Here is a 17,221-nt window from a genome sequence, read left to right on the forward strand (position 1 = left end):
TATGTCACTGTTTTTACAGTTTTACACTTGTGGAGTATTCGAACCTATCCGTCGTTGCAATTCGTTATCTTTGTTCATTCAGCTGTAGCAAGAATCGACGGTGTCGTATGTGTGATTGAAAAGGTTTCCACTCATTGGAAAGTTTTAGAACGGGGTACTTATTTTATTTGTACATACAAACGTGGCGTACAATTTCACATGCACAAGCTAATCGATGTCCAGCTTCTTAAAGCTCCCTTCAACCCCAAATAGATCTGTCGCATTTTTCGCCTTGCCAGGGCGAAGATTTTCGTTCACCTTGCGTTTGTCTTCTTCCAAAAACCAGGCACGATGTTCCTCGACTTTCCTCAGTTCATCCGCCCAAAGATTTTTCAGGGGACCAGCTTTCCCGCCGTGTTCGTTTGGTAAGACATCAGTCGGGATCTTTTTGCTAAAAGATTCCAAATCGGTGTGCAGGGAGAACTGCAAAGTAATGAAATGCATCGCTAATTAGATTCGTGTTTACTCTCAATCTTGTATACTCTGTAAGCTTGATATCCCGATGCATAGGAAGTACCAATTCGTACTAACCTGATTGAGGAGTTCACTTTTTATGAACGGCTTCATCATGTTCAGCACTACATCAGCGATAGGCGACGTATTTATAAAGTGTACGTGTTTCAGCCGCATGGGAAGTGCTTCTTGCATGTAGTAGAGGAATTTTTTCATTACCGTAAGACTGATGCGGACCAAATGTCCCATCGTGACGCCGGTCATGTCAAATATGACTACATGGCCTGGAACAGTGCCTTCAGTGAAGAGCCACAGTTCCAGGACCATGCTAAGAAGCTTTATAGCGTCAACATAGGCGTAACGGGAAGGATCGTAGTCTAAGAGTGTCACTAGCATCATTTTCCAGCCTTCAGGCGTGGCTCCTGGCAGCGGCACGCAACCCCTGTCATAGAAAATAAATAAGATATCATAAATATTTTGACGGTATCATCGTTAAGAGCAAGGTCGGTTTGACTGAATTTTACCGGATCGGCCAAATTACTGATTCCAAATATAACTCACAAGACTTTCATGATTTCTCGAAGATTCTTTGATTTCAACGGATCACGGTTCGAGCAGAAATCGGGAGCATGGGTTCTGACTGTGTGGAATGTGTCGATCGTTGGTTTCGTCGGCTCTATTTGGTAATAATTACGGTGAAGAAACAGTATCAGTTCGCCGTCTGATATTGGATGAGGCAGATGAGGTTGTTTCTTAGACCAGTCTCTCAGTATATCCAGATCAGATTCCTTCAATTCTGAATTCTTTTTCATTTCCTCTTCCATGGTCACCATTTTCATCAACACCATGATGTTATCGATTGGCTTGAGCTCGTACTACTCGATTAGCTCCCTATGATACCATAAAATTTGACTTACATTTTTTAGTACACAAATCGTAGTTCCGTTTTTACACAACTTCGTTACATAAGTCAGAAAAACCATGGAGCAATATACGGTACTTTAAGTATACGTTACATTTCGTATTATCATATCGGATACATCTTCATCTTTTCGTAAAGATTTAGATTTTTTGTTACATAATTTTCTGACCAGGTGACTATGAAACGAATTCGTAAACTAAAAACAATTCGATTTATTTGGTATAAAAATATTATCTACTTACAAGAAATCAACATGAAAACAAGCCACGGTATAGCAGCAGCAATTCTGCTGTGTCAGATGCAGTCCCAACTGCGACTTACGTGTGTTATCCTGGAGATTCCGGTTCTCCTGGCTACTAATTTTTTTTTTTTTTTTTTTAATGACTTCATCGAACAGAGATCCTACCGCTCAAACCTGTACCTCGCTTACCAAAATTCACGACTGTTTTCTTAACTTGTGCGACTTTGTCCTATGAGCTATTTAAACACGCAAATTGTAAAATTTTCCCCATTGCAATTAGGACTTGCAATTTGTGCCTCGAAATTTCAAGTTTCAAATTAACATGATGGTTGAAATAAAAATAGATAGAAGTTTACTTGGTACGGTACAATTTGTACTTCATTGATCTTCCGCAACGAGAAGGAGAACTGAAATGAAAATTACAGGTAAAATCACGAATACGTATTTGTATAACAGGCTCTACAAGAGTGCAAGACGTAATGATAAATTAACAATGTATTGTTTTATTGCTAGCTGTACACTGCAGTATATACATAATAGGTATGTGTATTGAGCTTAGTCAGATTCATGCATACATCCAATAAAACAATTTGCCTAAATATTTTAACTGAAGTCCTTTCTACCCGGGTTTTAATAATATTGTGATGCAGACCTGCCGATGCACGATTAATGCATTAATAAAAAATGTTGAGCGATTACTGTGGCAAGAGAAATAAATAATATGGCCGAAGAAAAAGTTTCAAGTAATTATAAATTACTGTGTAGAGAGAAGATTTAATAATTAACTAACTTGCCAATAATTTTATAATTATATAATTAACTTTCACACCAATAATTCTTCAACGCTAACGAAAACATTGTGTAATTCGAATTTAACCATCGGAGTCAATATTAATCAATGTCTAGTTTCTTAAAGCTTCCTTCGATCCCGAAAATGTCCGTGATGTTTTTTGCCTTGTCAGGACGAAGGGATTCGTCAACCTTGCGCATGTCCTCTTCGAGAAACCAGGCACGGTGTTCCTCCAGGTTCTTCAACTCAGCGGCCCACAAGTCCTTCAAAGGACCAGCTTTGCCACCCTGATCATTCGGCAAGAGATCAACGGGGATCCGTTTGTTCAAAGTATCTACACTTGAGTGCAGAAAAATCTGAAAATATAGTAGTCAATGGTGATGAAATTCAGATTAGTAATGTTTGCCCATTCGCTGTTTGCTCGATTAACGTTATCTCAGGCGAGAAAGTAATTGAATGTACTGACCATGTTCATGAGCTCTTTTTTCATAAAAGGCTTTGCTATATTCATGAGTATCTCCACGAATGGTGCCGTATTTATGATGTGAACACTCTTCAGTCGGATGGGAAGTGCCTCCTGCACGTAATAAAGATGCTTCTTAACGACCATGGGATTCATGCGAGCCACGTGACCGAATACGGTACCGTCCATATCGAGAATGATTACGTATCCTGAACTAGTTCCCGTAGTATAGAGCCGTAATTCCATGACCATGGAAGCGAGCTTTATAACATCCGCTAAGACGTAACGGGAAGGATCAGGATCTATGGTTTTCGCTAGTATCACTCTGTAGCCTTCCGGTGTAGTTCCTGGTAGGAATATGCAGCACCTGTTGTAATGAGTAATCGTCGATTTATTTATGCTAGAAATGTTTCATACGTCGTCACAACATTTTTATGGGAAAGTGTGATCAAGGGATTTATCGTACTTGTTATACCTCGACATTCAGGATCTACTTCTATAAATTAAGCCGTGCTTGGATATGAAACGGTTCGAAAACACGAATGATACTCAACAATCCAATTAAAAATCATTAAATTCTAGTGCGGAGCGGATAAAAATAGGTATGCATGTAAGTACGTTACACACAGATTCGTCAACAATCAAATTTGCTCGTTCTAATTATAGATCGTATATGGGGCATTCTATTCCAAGTATATGAACACGTGATTTTGACTGATTCGGATTTTTCTCATTATTTTTCTCATAATTGCATTGAATCTAAAAGACACCTTCGAATTTTTTTAGATTTTTCCAAACAGCTTTTGTTTGAGAAAAAAAAAACAAATTTCTTATGAAACAAAATCACCATTGTTCTTAAATATGAAAAAATTCCTAAGCATCTATGATTATGTGTAGAACATTTTAAGCTATCACCTACGGTGAGCAGATTCTTATTCCGTATGATTTATACGCTTTCAAGGTTGAAAAAATTCGGAAAAATTCGAGAACATCGCGAGCTTGCTTTGAAAATGACTGAACACTTTGGTGAACAAAATAAATTTTTTCAACAATGTTTAGAATCTGCCCAAAGTAAGCCTTTCTTGAATGATTAGGAATTGCCTAAGTATTAAAAGCTTGTTAAGCAGGGCGAAAAAATCTGTCCACTATGGATGATAACTCAAAACATTTTACACATAATAACGGATTTTTGAAATTTTTCATATCGAAAAAAAATGCGTTTTTGTTATGATGAAACTTTTTTTTACACAAAGGCCGTTTGAAAAAATGTGAAAAAAATGGAGGGTGCCTTTTAGACCAAATGCAATTGTAGTAAATATAATGAGCAAAATTCGACAAGGTCAGGGTCATGAGTTCATACACTTCGAATGGAATGGCCTATATATTGTATGATTTGTCAAAATTTTCCTAGTCGATTTGCAGATATTTGGTCAGCGAGGAAATTCAGTCCAGCAACAACAGAATCAAACGAAAACGCCGGAGTATTCCATAGTTTTGAACGTTCTAATTACAAAACATTTTCGACAATAGTTGATATGTTAGCTTGTGTTATTCGAATTTGTTCTACTTCATTTCTATATCACACACAGAAGAGATGCTGTTTCATACATATTCGATACCATTGACGTAAATAATATTGTTGGAGATCTTTTAAACGGTTTCGGTCAAATTGCGATTGAAAATAAAACACTTCGGACAATATTTTACGAAAAAACAAATTGTAGTATAGTATACATTGACTTTGGTGAAACTTTATTTTACATTTGAGTTTGAGTTCTTTTCATATCGAGCCCATATCGATTTGATATATTTCAGTGGAAAATTACGACTCACATGACTTTCATTATTTCTCGAAGTCCCTTCTCGCCGAGTGGATCACGATTGGAAAACAATTCCGGTATGTGGGTCCTAACGGAGTAGAATGCGTCGATCGTTAGTTTTGTACTTTCGAGTCGGTAATAGTTGCTGTGTAAGAACAATGTCAGATCAGTGTCCGAGACCGGTGGCAAGTGAGGCTGCTTTTTGCACCAATCTCTCAGCATTTGTAAATCGGATTTCTTCAGCTCCGAATTTCTCTTCATCTCCTCTTCCACTGTCTGCACTTTTATTAGCGCCATGGTGTCCCGGGATCAGCCTCAGTTCTCAGTCGGTCAATGGTTTCGAACACTTTGAATCCAGTCCCAACCGAGTGCGCTGGTATAATCGAATTTTTTAAAACAATTTTGACGACGTGTATTAATTTGAACCTTGGGAACGAAATAGAGAAAGTTCGCTTGTTCAAGGTCTTACACGATGTGAATTATAGCTTACTCCACTATACATAGGGATAGTATGAGGTTTCCTCAACATCCAAGTTGCGTGTAATTTAGCAATCACGACTCGTTGTCGACCGTATTTTGGAAAATTAATATCACTGTGTCACAATCCATTCTGTTAAGTTGTACCTTCATAAACGTGGAGCGTTAAGTGTCGTCAAATTAAGAAATAGCGAAATTACGAAATAACAAGTGAACAATTTGACAAAATTGTACCCATCCGATGAAATAAAATATTTAATGCAACGCAGTACTGTTTACGTGTCTTATTTTTTGCCTGCGTTTCGCAAGTAAAGTAATTGTTACTGCAGCAGTAGAAAGAAGAACATCAGAGTACAGAAAAGTGCACTTTTATGTCCTGGTATTAAAAAATACTCTTTTCTTTATTCCGCTATAAAAAAAAACTTGTAAACCACACTTTTGTTACATGAAAAATCGTGATTTTCGTTACGCGTATTTGCAATATCCGTTGGTGTAAAAAAACCTACTTTGCCTCCTTGCTTTGCTAAACAATTTGCCATTGATGTGTAAATATAGTATACTTACGAAAGGGTGCAACGCAGGAAACTAAACGGTGTTCAAATAACGTCTGCTATTCTGAAGTACCTCGATATTTGAATTGAGTAATACTTTCTCTGCCCCAAGTTTGTCATCGGCTACAGCTGAATACGAAGAATAATCCGCTGCTTGATAAGCATCTGTTACACTCAATCGTTACGCGTGGAATGAAGCTACCGGACTCACTTCGACTTCGATCAATTTCACCACAAAGATATAAGTTACTTACGCGTACGATATTTTAATCATTTTTCCAAAACACGGATGTTGGAAACAAGTCAGACGCGATTAGCAAATGCCCTTAGGATGTTCTAAGTGAATGTATTAGACACATGTTTATTGTCATAGAACTGCATTATCGAAAAACGTATATAGTATAATCACAAAAATTGCCTTAATCCATCGTTACGCTGTATATTATTCAACAGTTTATTGCAAACGTCTAAATGAATGTTTCATACCCAGATACGTCGAGATTAATGATCCAATTAACTAGCCAACAAACAGCAATCCACTATGAAGCCTTGCGGAAGAGTGGGTAAAACTATTTACTGTGCAGTTACGTGCGAGTGAAAGGAATTGACATATTATTCTCTTCCATTATCGTGACGTACAGGATTTGTGCAGCAAGAGTTCCATCGCAGTAACGTACATAAAAAATAGAACGCTAACATATTTCGCGGTTGACGCTAATCGATGTCCAGCTTTTTGAAGCTCCCTTCGACGCCAAAGATGTCGGTGACGTTCTTCGCCTTGCCAGGGCGAAGGGATTCGTTGACCCTGCGCGTCTCGTCCTCCTGGAACCAGGCACGGTGTTCCTCGAGTTTTTGCAACTCGGCAGCCCACAGATCTTTCTCGGAGCCAATTTTGCCGCCTAGATCGTTTGTCAGGAGATCAATGGGAATTTTCTTGCTCAGTGATTCTACATTAGTGTGCAGGAAAAGCTGCAAAACGATAGAACAAATTTGAAATCGATTAATTGTCCGACGATCACTGCCTGACTTCATATTTCCACATTCAACGATCAGGACTCGCGCCGACTAACCATGTCAAGGAGCTCTTTCTTCATGAAAGGTTTTATCATGTTTAAGATAAAGTCCATGAAGGGCACCGTGTTCACAAAATGAAAACCTTTAAGTCGAACCGGCAGAGCTTCTTGCAGATAGTAAAAATACTTTTTCAATATCATGGGACTCAGGCGAGCCATGTGACCGAAAACTGCACCTTCCATGTCAATAACGATGATGTGCCCCGAGCTAACACCTGAAGTGTATATCCACAGTTCCATGATCATGCAAAACAGCTTTACACCATCGACAAACACGTAATGGGACGGTTCGTAATCGTGGAGTTTTACTAGAATCACTTTGTAACCGTCTGGTGTTGTTCCGGGAAGAGGTATGTAGCATCTGTCACAATAAATTTCCACTAGATCACTACACAGTAATTTTGTTCTACGATTTCGGCTAAATTAACACTTGCGTAAAACTGTGTGATGTGTAGTATACAGGTATACACTCATGGAAAAAATTAACGGGCCGCCCCGTTTTCGGCCGGAAAGAAGTCCAGTTTTGAAACGTTGTAACTTTGCGTAAATTGTAAGTAGAAAATTGATTTCAAAACGATTTCGCAGCTACAAATTTTTCTCGACTGTGCGAAGTTGAAGGTTTACTTTACAAATATGAGACGAGTGACTTAAAGATAGGATTATTCGAGCAAATATGCGTATTGACTAAATCTGAAAAATGTAAATTGAAGTTACAGCGTTTCAAAGTTCGGCCTTTTTTCTGTCAAAAACGGAGGCGCCCGTTAATTTTTTCCACGGTTCTATACGGTTATAAGGTTAAATTAACGAAAAATCGTGGACATTGATTCGATGATGACGCATAACATTTTACAGTAGACTATTTCACAGTTTCTATTAAGTTTTCTTCTGTTTGCAATTGATGATAATATATTATTGGCTAATTTTGTATGTCTGATTACAAAATTGAAATCATTTGAGGAATAGAACTTACGATATTCAACTTATACACTCTTAGATTTTCTTATTTTACTATTTCGTAATCACTGCGTACGTATTGCAATGAGGTCTGAACGATGAATCACCTGGAAAACAGGTATTACGTTACATCGCATTAAAAACTGGTTAAATCAAAGTATAAACCAGTTTCGGTTCCACAGTTTTGATATGATAATTTGCGATGGATATTTACATAATAAATATCAAGGATAAAATATGTGATTGACTGTAATAATGAAAAAAAAAAAACGGTCTGTTTCAATGTTTAAATTCTGTGTGTATCAAGATCGCTTATGAAATAAGCAAAGAGTGACAACTCACACAACTTTCGAGATTTCACGCAGTCCCCTCGATCCCAATGGATCCCGATTTGTGAAGAATTCGGGCACGTGAGTCTTAACGGTGAAAAATGCATCTATCGTTGTTTTCGTTGGCTCGAGTCGGTAATAGTTGCTGTGTAGGAACAGTATCAGTTCATAGTCAGACACCTTTGGTAGGTGAGGCTGCTTTTTACACCAATCTCTCAGCGCTTGCAAATCGGATTTCTTCAGCTCCGAATTTCTCTTCATTTCCTCTTCCACTGTGTGCACTTTTATTAACGCCATGGTGTCCGGGGATTAGCCTCAGTTCTTACTCGGTCAATAGTTTCGAATACTTTGATTCCAGTCGAAACCGAGTTCACTGTTATAGTAGATTTTTTTTTTTTAATTCTTGTGGCGAGTGTTTATTTGCACGTTGGGACCGAAATAGAGAAAGTTCAGCTGTTCAAGGTTTTACGTGATATGAACTACGGATATTCTACTAACATAGGTATTAGGGTAGCCGTTACTTCGGCTTTGGAAACATTTTTTCATTCCCTCGCGGAAATTATAATCAAGTTCTGCAAAACTAATGCCTGTAAAGTTAAAGACTCTGGGATAATGTTAACCCGTGTTACCGAGCGATTGAAATTTTAAATGGAAAATACATGTTTTTTTCGATACCAATTCTTGAATATTCATTACACACAAAATATAAATCAAAAACAATTTGTTCTTTACGTTGTGGCTGATTTTCCAAAAAAAAAATAATCCGAACAAAAATAAAAGCACCTTACTTCAACTGTTTCACCGATTAACTATCATTACTTTGCTACTACTTTACACAACGTTACGAGTTTGAGTTTCATTATTATTGAACAAATCTGTGAAAATTGTATTTCGTACTTCTCAATATGTAAAATGAACCTGTCAAATTTCACATTCTTTCGATCAATATTATGTGTATAATAAATATTTAAGTATTACTACCGAAAAAATACATGTATTTTCCATTTAAAATTAAAATCACTCGGTAACATGAGTGAAAATTATTCACGCGTCTTCAAACATTACACACATTTTTTTCGTACATCTTGATTATATTTTGAAGCGGGGTGCAAAAGAAATTTTTAAGTGCCGAAATAACGGCCTCCCTAATGGATATGATATATAGAGAGCTTCCTCGATACCGAACTTCAGTATAATTTGGCAATTACGACTCGTTTTCTACCGTACTTTTGGAAATTATTGTTAGTGAGTCAGAATCCACTTTGCTAACCTGAAGCTTCATAAATCTAGTACGTTACATATCATAAAATCGAGAAATAGCGAAGCTAAGAAATAATGATTGAACAATTTGAAGGAATTGTGGGCATCTGATAAAATAAAATATGTTGCTGTAGATACATAATATACTTACGGTAGGGTGCAACGGGGAAAACTAAACGCTGTCGAAGTAACGTCACCTGTTATTCTGAAATACCTCAGTATGCGAATAGTTCGACATTTAGATTGAGAAGCTTCTGTTTCAAGTTTTTCATTCACTACAACGGAATACGAAGAATAATGGGCTACTCGATAAGCAGCTGTAATACTTTGGCGTTATACGTGGAATTAAACTACTGGAAGACTGCACTGTTTTCTAGGAATCACTTCGGATTTAACCAATCTCATCCGAACGACATAAGGCAGATACGCGTATGATGTTCGAATCATTTCTCCGAAACACGGATGCTGGAGAGGTGTCAGAAGCCATTAGCAACTGCCCCTAGGATGTTCTTATAAATATCATTTTTCACGTAGACATGTTTTTATAGACCTTTATTATTGAAATGCAGATGCATTATCATTAAACACGCCTTTATCCGTCGTTACGAAATCAACGTAGAATCAAAGACGTGAGTTGGCTGTGTATTATTCAACAGTTTATTGCAAAGGTCTAAGTAAACAATGTTCCATGTTCACGTATGTCGCGATCAATGATCCAATAAACAAGCCAACAAGTATGAATACATTGCAAGGCTTTGCAAAAGAGTAGGAAAAACTATTTGCTGTGCAGTTACGTGCAAGTAAAAGGAATTGGCATGTTATTCTCTTTCATCAACGTGTCGTACAGGATTTGTGCTACAAAAGTTCCATCGGAGTAACGTACATAAAAAATAGAACGCTAACATATCTCGCGGTTGACGCTAATCGATGTCCAGCTTTTTGAAGCTCCCTTCGACGCCAAAGATGTCGGTGACGTTCTTCGCCTTGCCAGGGCGAAGGGATTCGTTGACCCTGCGCGTCTCGTCCTCCTGGAACCAGGCACGGTGTTCCTCGAGTTTTTGCAACTCGGCAGCCCACAGATCTTTCTCGGAGCCAATTTTGCCGCCTAGATCGTTTGTCAGGAGATCAATGGGAATTTTCTTGCTCAGTGATTCTACATTAGTGTGCAGGAAAAGCTGCAAAACGATAGAACAAATTTGAAATCGATTAATTGTCCGACGATCACTGCCTGACTTCATATTTCCACATTCAACGATCAGGACTCGCGCCGACTAACCATGTCAAGGAGCTCTTTCTTCATGAAAGGTTTCATCATGTTTAAGATAAGGTCCATGAAGGGCACCGTGTTCACAAAATGAAAAGCCTTAAGTCGAACCGGCAGAGCTTCTTGCAGATAGTAAAAGTACTTTTTCATTGTCATGGGATTCAGGCGAGCAACGTGACCGAAAACTGCACCTTCCATGTCAACAACGATGATGTGCCCCGAGCTAACACCTGAAGTGTAGATCCACAGTTCCATGATCATGCAAAACAGCTTTACAGCATCGACAAACACGTAATGGGACGGTTCGCAATCGTGGATTTTTGCTAGAATTACTTTGTAACCGTCTGGGGTTGTTCCGCGAAGAGGTATGCAGTATCTGTCACAGTAAATTTCCACTAGATCACTACACAGTAATTTTATATTTTATACTTTCCATTTTTGAACTTCAAATTAAGGTTTGCTTTGATAAAAATAATTGTTGAGTACTTTTCCAATAATTAACACGTGAGATGAATCGGTACTAACAGCCTTGATCCAAAAAAATTGTAGGAAATCGCTTGTAGTCAGTTCCGGTTTCTTAGTTCTCATATGATAATTTACATTGGATATTTCCATACTGAATATCGAGGTAAAAAGACTGTAATTCACTGTAATGCTGCAAATAATCTAGCGAGCCATTCCAATTTTTATGCTCTGTGCGTCTCAAGATCATTTATGAAATGAGTAAAGAGTGACAACTTACACAACTTTCGATATTTCACGCAATTCCTTGCATCCCAATGGATCGCGATTTCTGAAGAATTCGGGCACGTGAGTCTTGACGGTGAAAAATGCATCTATGGTTGTTTTCGTTGGCTCGAGTCGATAATAGTTGCTGTGTAGGAACAGTATCAGTTCATAGTCTGATATCTCTGGTAGATGAGGCTGCTTTTTGCACCAATCTCTCAGCGTTTGTAAATCGGATTCTTTCAATTCCGAATCCTTTGCCATCTGCTCTTCAACGGTGGGAAGCTTGATCAGGGCCATGTTGTCCTGAAACTGATTCTAGCACTCAATATTCTTGACTTATTCTTGGTAGTTGCTGCTCGTTATAATTATTAATCAGTTAAAAACAGAAGGTATTTTCAACTTTTCTATAGTATCACCGTATGAAAACGATTTAACAAGTGTTAGTGCGCTTTGTACTGATTAGAAATGAATGTTTCGTACTTACCAGAAAGCGCGACAAAAGAATGTAAGCAGAGATGAAGCACCGAAATTTGTGTGTTGAAACAGTTTCCTCTTGTAACACTCAATGATATTGTAAGCTCAATCAATGCGCTGAAAGGAACGATTTTTTCCACAGCCGCCAGGCACGAGATTTCAGAAAATACTGCCACCTTTCCGACAGGAAGTCTGACGGCTTTGCAAGTTCTGTTATTAGCGTGTAATTGTTTCCAGGTATGCGTGATCGCCTGGTACTTAGATTTTAAATTACCTACTGCCGGACAGATTATACCTGATTAATATAGTGGCGAATGATAGTTTCTAAAACACATTGGCAGTTTTGCCGTGCAACTTATCTCAATCTCTAAAGCGTCAAGCTTATACAACGAAAATTTCTTTTATTTCTTGACCTTATTGACGACAGTTTTATTGGTCCGCTCAATAAATACATACTTAAGTTTTTCCCCTCAACTTTTCAGCTCTAGAAAAACTTTATTCTCAAAATACTGGAAATTTGTTTCTTAATTTTTTCATAACTGACGCAACAAATTTTGACCGCAGCTTTTTTCGTCAACAAGACAAGCCGTTGTTGCATAATGTTGAAATAATTCGAATCAAACTTTTTTCACGCCTTTTATATCATGCTGGGACGCTCAGCGTCAAACCTTTTTATTTCTTAAACTACTTTTTTGGTAATAACTGCCGCGTTTTTTGCTTCGGTTTTTCATGGTCCCTGAAATATTTCTAAGTGTAAAAAAATAAAATTCATTTATTTATTTATAGCAAAAATATGGTCGAAATTCATACTTTTCCACGAACAAAAGCATTTTCAGCTAATCTACCATGAAAATCCAGATGCCAATTGTAACACAAACTTAACACACACCAAAAAATTTTACAGAATTTTTCCGAATTTTTGTACTTGTCGTTTGTGTTTGTTTACCATATTGGATGCACCATTTTAAATTTTTAATTTCGAGTTCAGATTCGTAATCAACGTTCTTAAAAGCTCATGTATGCATAATTTCAAGCGAATCGTATGTAAGGAAAAATGTACGCATGAAAGAGTTACTTAAAGTATATGGGATAAGATTTTCAAATCATGTGATAAAAAGTGCACAGTCACTTTTTCGAATTCCTTATGACGTATGACAAAATCACAGTGATTTTTGCAACAATACATCAGCAGATACACCAATGTATAATTTTTTTCACCGCAGTATTTCCTACTGGAACGAGTAGACGCAGTATTTCGAATACCGTGGTATAGTTACGCTGTATGTGAATTGCCTTGAGCCTTGACCGACCTTTGCTATTCATACGTGCATAATGTGACTTGGGCTGTGTAAAGTCGGTGTAAACGTTCCGTTTTGTAATTTTTAAACTGAACCCTGTCGTGACAGGCGTCACGCAGATATCGAAATATCCATGTCATACCATTTAGTTACCGGTTGTTAATTTGCAATCCTATAGCTCAGCTGAGCTTGCGATATTTTTTATAAAGGATAAGACGAGAAAAAAATTAAGAGTTTCGCATTTATTTATTTATTTTTTTTTGTTCACCTTTTCCGCAATCTTACATGTTAATATAATTACTTGTTTGTGACAGCTCACATATTACAAACTTAATTCATGGGTGCAGTTTAACTCAACACACACGCATCGTCGAGCCATCGTAATTACCTACTATAAACGTATTAATTCTCAAGGTATAGTTTTACGATTTTCTCATTTTTTTTCAATACCATGCATCGCAATTAAGTGCAGGTTGCTATTTCCCTCTATCTCTTACGTCGTAAAATACGTTCAAATACGTTGCTTATACGTATTTAAAGATCATATAGAATGTCGGGCAAGACATTTGAATTGAAAATAAAGCGGCTGGATCGTTTCGCGGTTGTTTAGAACCCGAGTCTTAAAACCTTGAAACGTAGCAAGCTCTATAAGCAAGTCCACCTAGTCCACTCGATTCTAGTCCAGTCTAAAGACTTATTCAGTACTGCCACCTGGTAGATAGTGCCACAGTTTCTTTTCAAAAGCGGCACATATCAACGGCTCCTTTCGCAATCAATGAACAGACGTGAAATAAATAATTTGAAATAACGTCACTGAGGCATTCATACGGCGAGTACGATAAATAGAAACTACACAAGTAAACACAAAATCCTTGAATACCTTGTTGTGAATAAAGTACAGGGGCAGAATGAATTCCGCAATTGTACATCTGGAGCAGAGCGTAAGCTTTTATTTCTGAAATATGACTACCGGTTAACCTCAGAACGTCAACGCGGAACACTCGACGAATAATATATCGTAATTTTCAGGTACGCGAAGCCGATGGCAAGCTGGACATGATCACCTGGCAAATCGACGCGTTTGAAAAAGAATTTCAGGACCCGGACAACGAGGTAATGCACAAGTTTTCACGTTCCGCTAACGCCAGTCTTTGTAAGGTCAAAGTGGGATGGGCTTCAGAGTTTTGTTGATGTTTTTTCTATCTCAGGTATAAAACACCCGTATCCTGTAAGATATCGTTTGGCATTTTTTTTGACAAAACAATTCTCGTACGATGGTAAAATTCTTTGTTGCCACCAAGTTTAACTACGTAGATATTGATGCAGTACATAAGACAAAAATTAGATAATAATCGGCTTAGGACTCTTGACGCACGATTCGTAATTTTATTAGAAAGATTTCGACTTGTTATTTTTCTTTTGCATTTTGTTAACACATAACAAAATACAAAGACTTTACCACAATTTTTGTAACACTTGGATATGTGAAGCGATTTTGAATGTACGAAGCATCAAGGGTTGGTTTGGATGCACAAGATTGCACGGTGCTAGGAATAGCGTTAACAAGTGAAACAGGCTGCAATGTTCTATTGATTGACGCCATTCCATGTTTCGCTTCCACTTGTACCTACCCTAATTTTTAGCAGTATCTAAAAATATGAGTAAAAGATTATTGAGAACCACGAAGACTTGATCGTGTCTGAGTAAAAGAACCGGAAGAAGTGTTGAGCGTTCTATCGATGTAATTAATTTTCCATACTACGTTGGATTTGGGGATTGACTGAATTCGTAACGATGTCACAAAATGTGCGTGCATGTAGTTGAGACAGTGGCAAAATTTTTTTTTACTTTTAACCAGTATCCGTGACCCTCTTGCAACTGCGATGATGTGTTCGTAAATATATTTTATGCAGATATCTGTGCTCAGACTCTTGCGTTCAGTAACCCAAGTGAAAGAAGAATATCAAACGTTACGCCGTGACATCCTCGAGGTTCAACAACTCCAGAAGCAACTTTCCGACTCTCTAAAAACTCAGCTTTCTCAGGTTCAAGGCCATTTCAACATTCTACGCAATAAAATAGTTGGACAAAAACCAACTCCGCAGCTAAAGTAGAAGTGAAATGAAATGAAATGAAATGAGAACCGAGATCGCTATTATTGATTGCTTTAGTTTATTTAATATGTAATAGAAGTGATTTCTACCCATTATTTTTACAGGTGCTAATAGTCACACATTGTGAGATAATTTTTATTCACAAACTAGACTTAATTTTTCAGAAATGATAAAAGGTAATGATCTGTCTGACAACAACACTTACGTGTTTTATCGATCATAAATTATTAAAAATTTTACTGGTTTGGTTTCACCCGCTTGGGAACAAGTGGAATATGTGATGAATAATTCATTCGGTATGTATGTTTTTATTTATGGTGTTGGGGCCAATCAGAGAACATGGGTTTTTATTTAATGAATTATGGTGGAACGAAATCAGTAAGATTTAAATATTGGATCTATAAACCAATTGGCATTGCCACATATTCTTGGTATTTGAATGCGATTTATAAGTCTCGAAAGTACACTAACGAAAAGTGGTGTCAGACATTGGATAATGGGTTTTAAACGGAATGGTCAAAATCTGTACAGACAGAACTATTAATATCACGATTTTCGGTCTGATCTCATGAAAAGTTTTTAATTCAACATCAAGATATTTATAGAACGTTTCAACTTTTAAGACACCAACTCTACTCTCAGCACAGTATTTCAACTATTGAATATCAAGTATTTTAATACGAATTTTCTTGTAGGTTCTGTAATTCAATGAAATGTATCTCGATCACATGATTCTAAGAGAAGTATGTCTTTGTTTCACAACATATAACTTGAAAATATCTCAGTGCCAAGTTGCAGAAGCAAATACAGCTCCTTTGTGCCGAAATGGTGAAGTTAGATTACAAAGAGTAATTAATTATGAAACGAATATTGCCTTAATACATGGTTACCCATTGAATAGGCTGTGCGTACTATGTTTTACAATTACCTATTACACTTATGTACCGAATTCCAGTTATCTATTACTCTGATAAGGATGTAGCGTACGTAAATTATTTTCGAGCGTAATACTCGTAGTACCTACTTTTTGATTACCATGTTTATATTACCATATAGATGAAGGTCTTCCTGAAGGAAGTAGAAATAGTTGACGAGAGTAAAATTTACGGGCATTAAGCATTAGCTTTTCCTCTGCTCAGAGTTAATTGGCAGTTAGTATTACATTTTGTTAGTTTTAATTATTGTTAGTATAGATGAAAATGTGAAGATAGTTTCAAAGGTTTAGTTAGATTTTCGTTTTTCACTTTATGATGTCGTAAATTTAGATAATCATAGGTGACGATTATCCATTGAGGAAATGGATGAGAAGAAAGCCATATTCAAAAATGATAGTTGAGTGTTTCGTAATTCATTATACAAACTATCGATGCTCATTATTTACATTCTGAGACAAAAAAAAAGAAAAAATTATAAACATTTAACCTTCAGAGGACCAGCTTGGCTTTTTTAGGAGTCAGCAGATAACATGGAAACTCCATTTCTCCACGTGTTGACTATTTATATACATAAATCATACCTATAAAAAATATCGAATTTCAAGGGAAAAATACTGGCCCTCTAAAGGTTAAGCGTGGGTAGAATTGGTTTTAAGTTTTATTATGGACTAGTTCAGGTTGCAACAATTGATGTACAAGTAAACTATTGTTTTGGTATTTTTTAAATTCTGCCACAATTCAGAATTGATATGATTGAAAGGTTCTTGTATTACATGACTTTCAAATTGATGGATATCGATGCAAGATTTAACACCGATTGTCTAAAACTTGACGAAAATCTCTAGATTATAAGTATAGTTTGAGTCACACTTATTCTTTCCGTAGCCGCGATAAGGTGTCCCCTAACCAATATCTACGCATTTCTGTAATATTTATTTATTTGTATACTATATTCACTACTCAAAATAATTTCTCTTTCATCTACCCTACTAATGATGAAATAAAAACTAAAGAGAAATGAAAAAGAAATTATAC

At 36.9% G+C, this 17,221-nt stretch overlaps 4 protein-coding genes across 4 annotated transcripts; 1 reads left to right on the plus strand and 3 right to left on the minus strand.

Annotated features, from left to right (window-relative positions):
• Positions 1-142: 142 nt before the first annotated feature.
• On the minus strand, positions 143-5,931 carry LOC124299639 (uncharacterized). Its single transcript, XM_046752907.1, has 7 exons — positions 5,770-5,931; positions 4,742-5,101; positions 2,912-3,275; positions 2,550-2,801; positions 1,054-1,367; positions 571-934; positions 143-462 (listed from the first exon to the last, which is right to left on the minus strand). Exons 2-7 carry the CDS (start codon positions 5,023-5,025, stop codon positions 208-210), a joined length of 1,833 nt encoding a protein of 610 aa, XP_046608863.1. The 5' UTR covers positions 5,026-5,101; positions 5,770-5,931; the 3' UTR covers positions 143-207.
• A 248-nt stretch (positions 5,932-6,179) lies between these two features.
• LOC124301060 (alpha-tocopherol transfer protein-like) lies at positions 6,180-8,501 on the minus strand. Its single transcript, XM_046755734.1, has 3 exons — positions 8,126-8,501; positions 6,827-7,190; positions 6,180-6,725 (listed from the first exon to the last, which is right to left on the minus strand). Exons 1-3 carry the CDS (start codon positions 8,407-8,409, stop codon positions 6,471-6,473), a joined length of 903 nt encoding a protein of 300 aa, XP_046611690.1. The 5' UTR covers positions 8,410-8,501; the 3' UTR covers positions 6,180-6,470.
• Positions 8,502-9,911: 1,410 nt separating this feature from the next.
• LOC124301059 (alpha-tocopherol transfer protein-like) lies at positions 9,912-12,023 on the minus strand. The gene is made up of 4 exons (XM_046755733.1): positions 11,850-12,023; positions 11,379-11,674; positions 10,649-11,012; positions 9,912-10,547 (listed from the first exon to the last, which is right to left on the minus strand). The coding sequence occupies exons 2-4, from the start codon at positions 11,660-11,662 to the stop codon at positions 10,293-10,295; spliced, it is 903 nt and encodes a 300-aa protein (XP_046611689.1). The 5' UTR covers positions 11,663-11,674; positions 11,850-12,023; the 3' UTR covers positions 9,912-10,292.
• Positions 12,024-13,639: 1,616 nt separating this feature from the next.
• LOC124301066 (uncharacterized) lies at positions 13,640-16,678 on the plus strand. Its single transcript, XM_046755742.1, has 3 exons — positions 13,640-14,078; positions 14,167-14,250; positions 15,051-16,678. Exons 1-3 carry the CDS (start codon positions 14,046-14,048, stop codon positions 15,249-15,251), a joined length of 318 nt encoding a protein of 105 aa, XP_046611698.1. The 5' UTR covers positions 13,640-14,045; the 3' UTR covers positions 15,252-16,678.
• The last annotated feature ends 543 nt before the right edge of the window (positions 16,679-17,221 follow it).

This window comes from Neodiprion virginianus, chromosome 3 (genome assembly GCF_021901495.1).
Source record: "Neodiprion virginianus isolate iyNeoVirg1 chromosome 3, iyNeoVirg1.1, whole genome shotgun sequence".
NCBI lineage: Eukaryota > Metazoa > Arthropoda > Insecta > Hymenoptera > Diprionidae > Neodiprion > Neodiprion virginianus.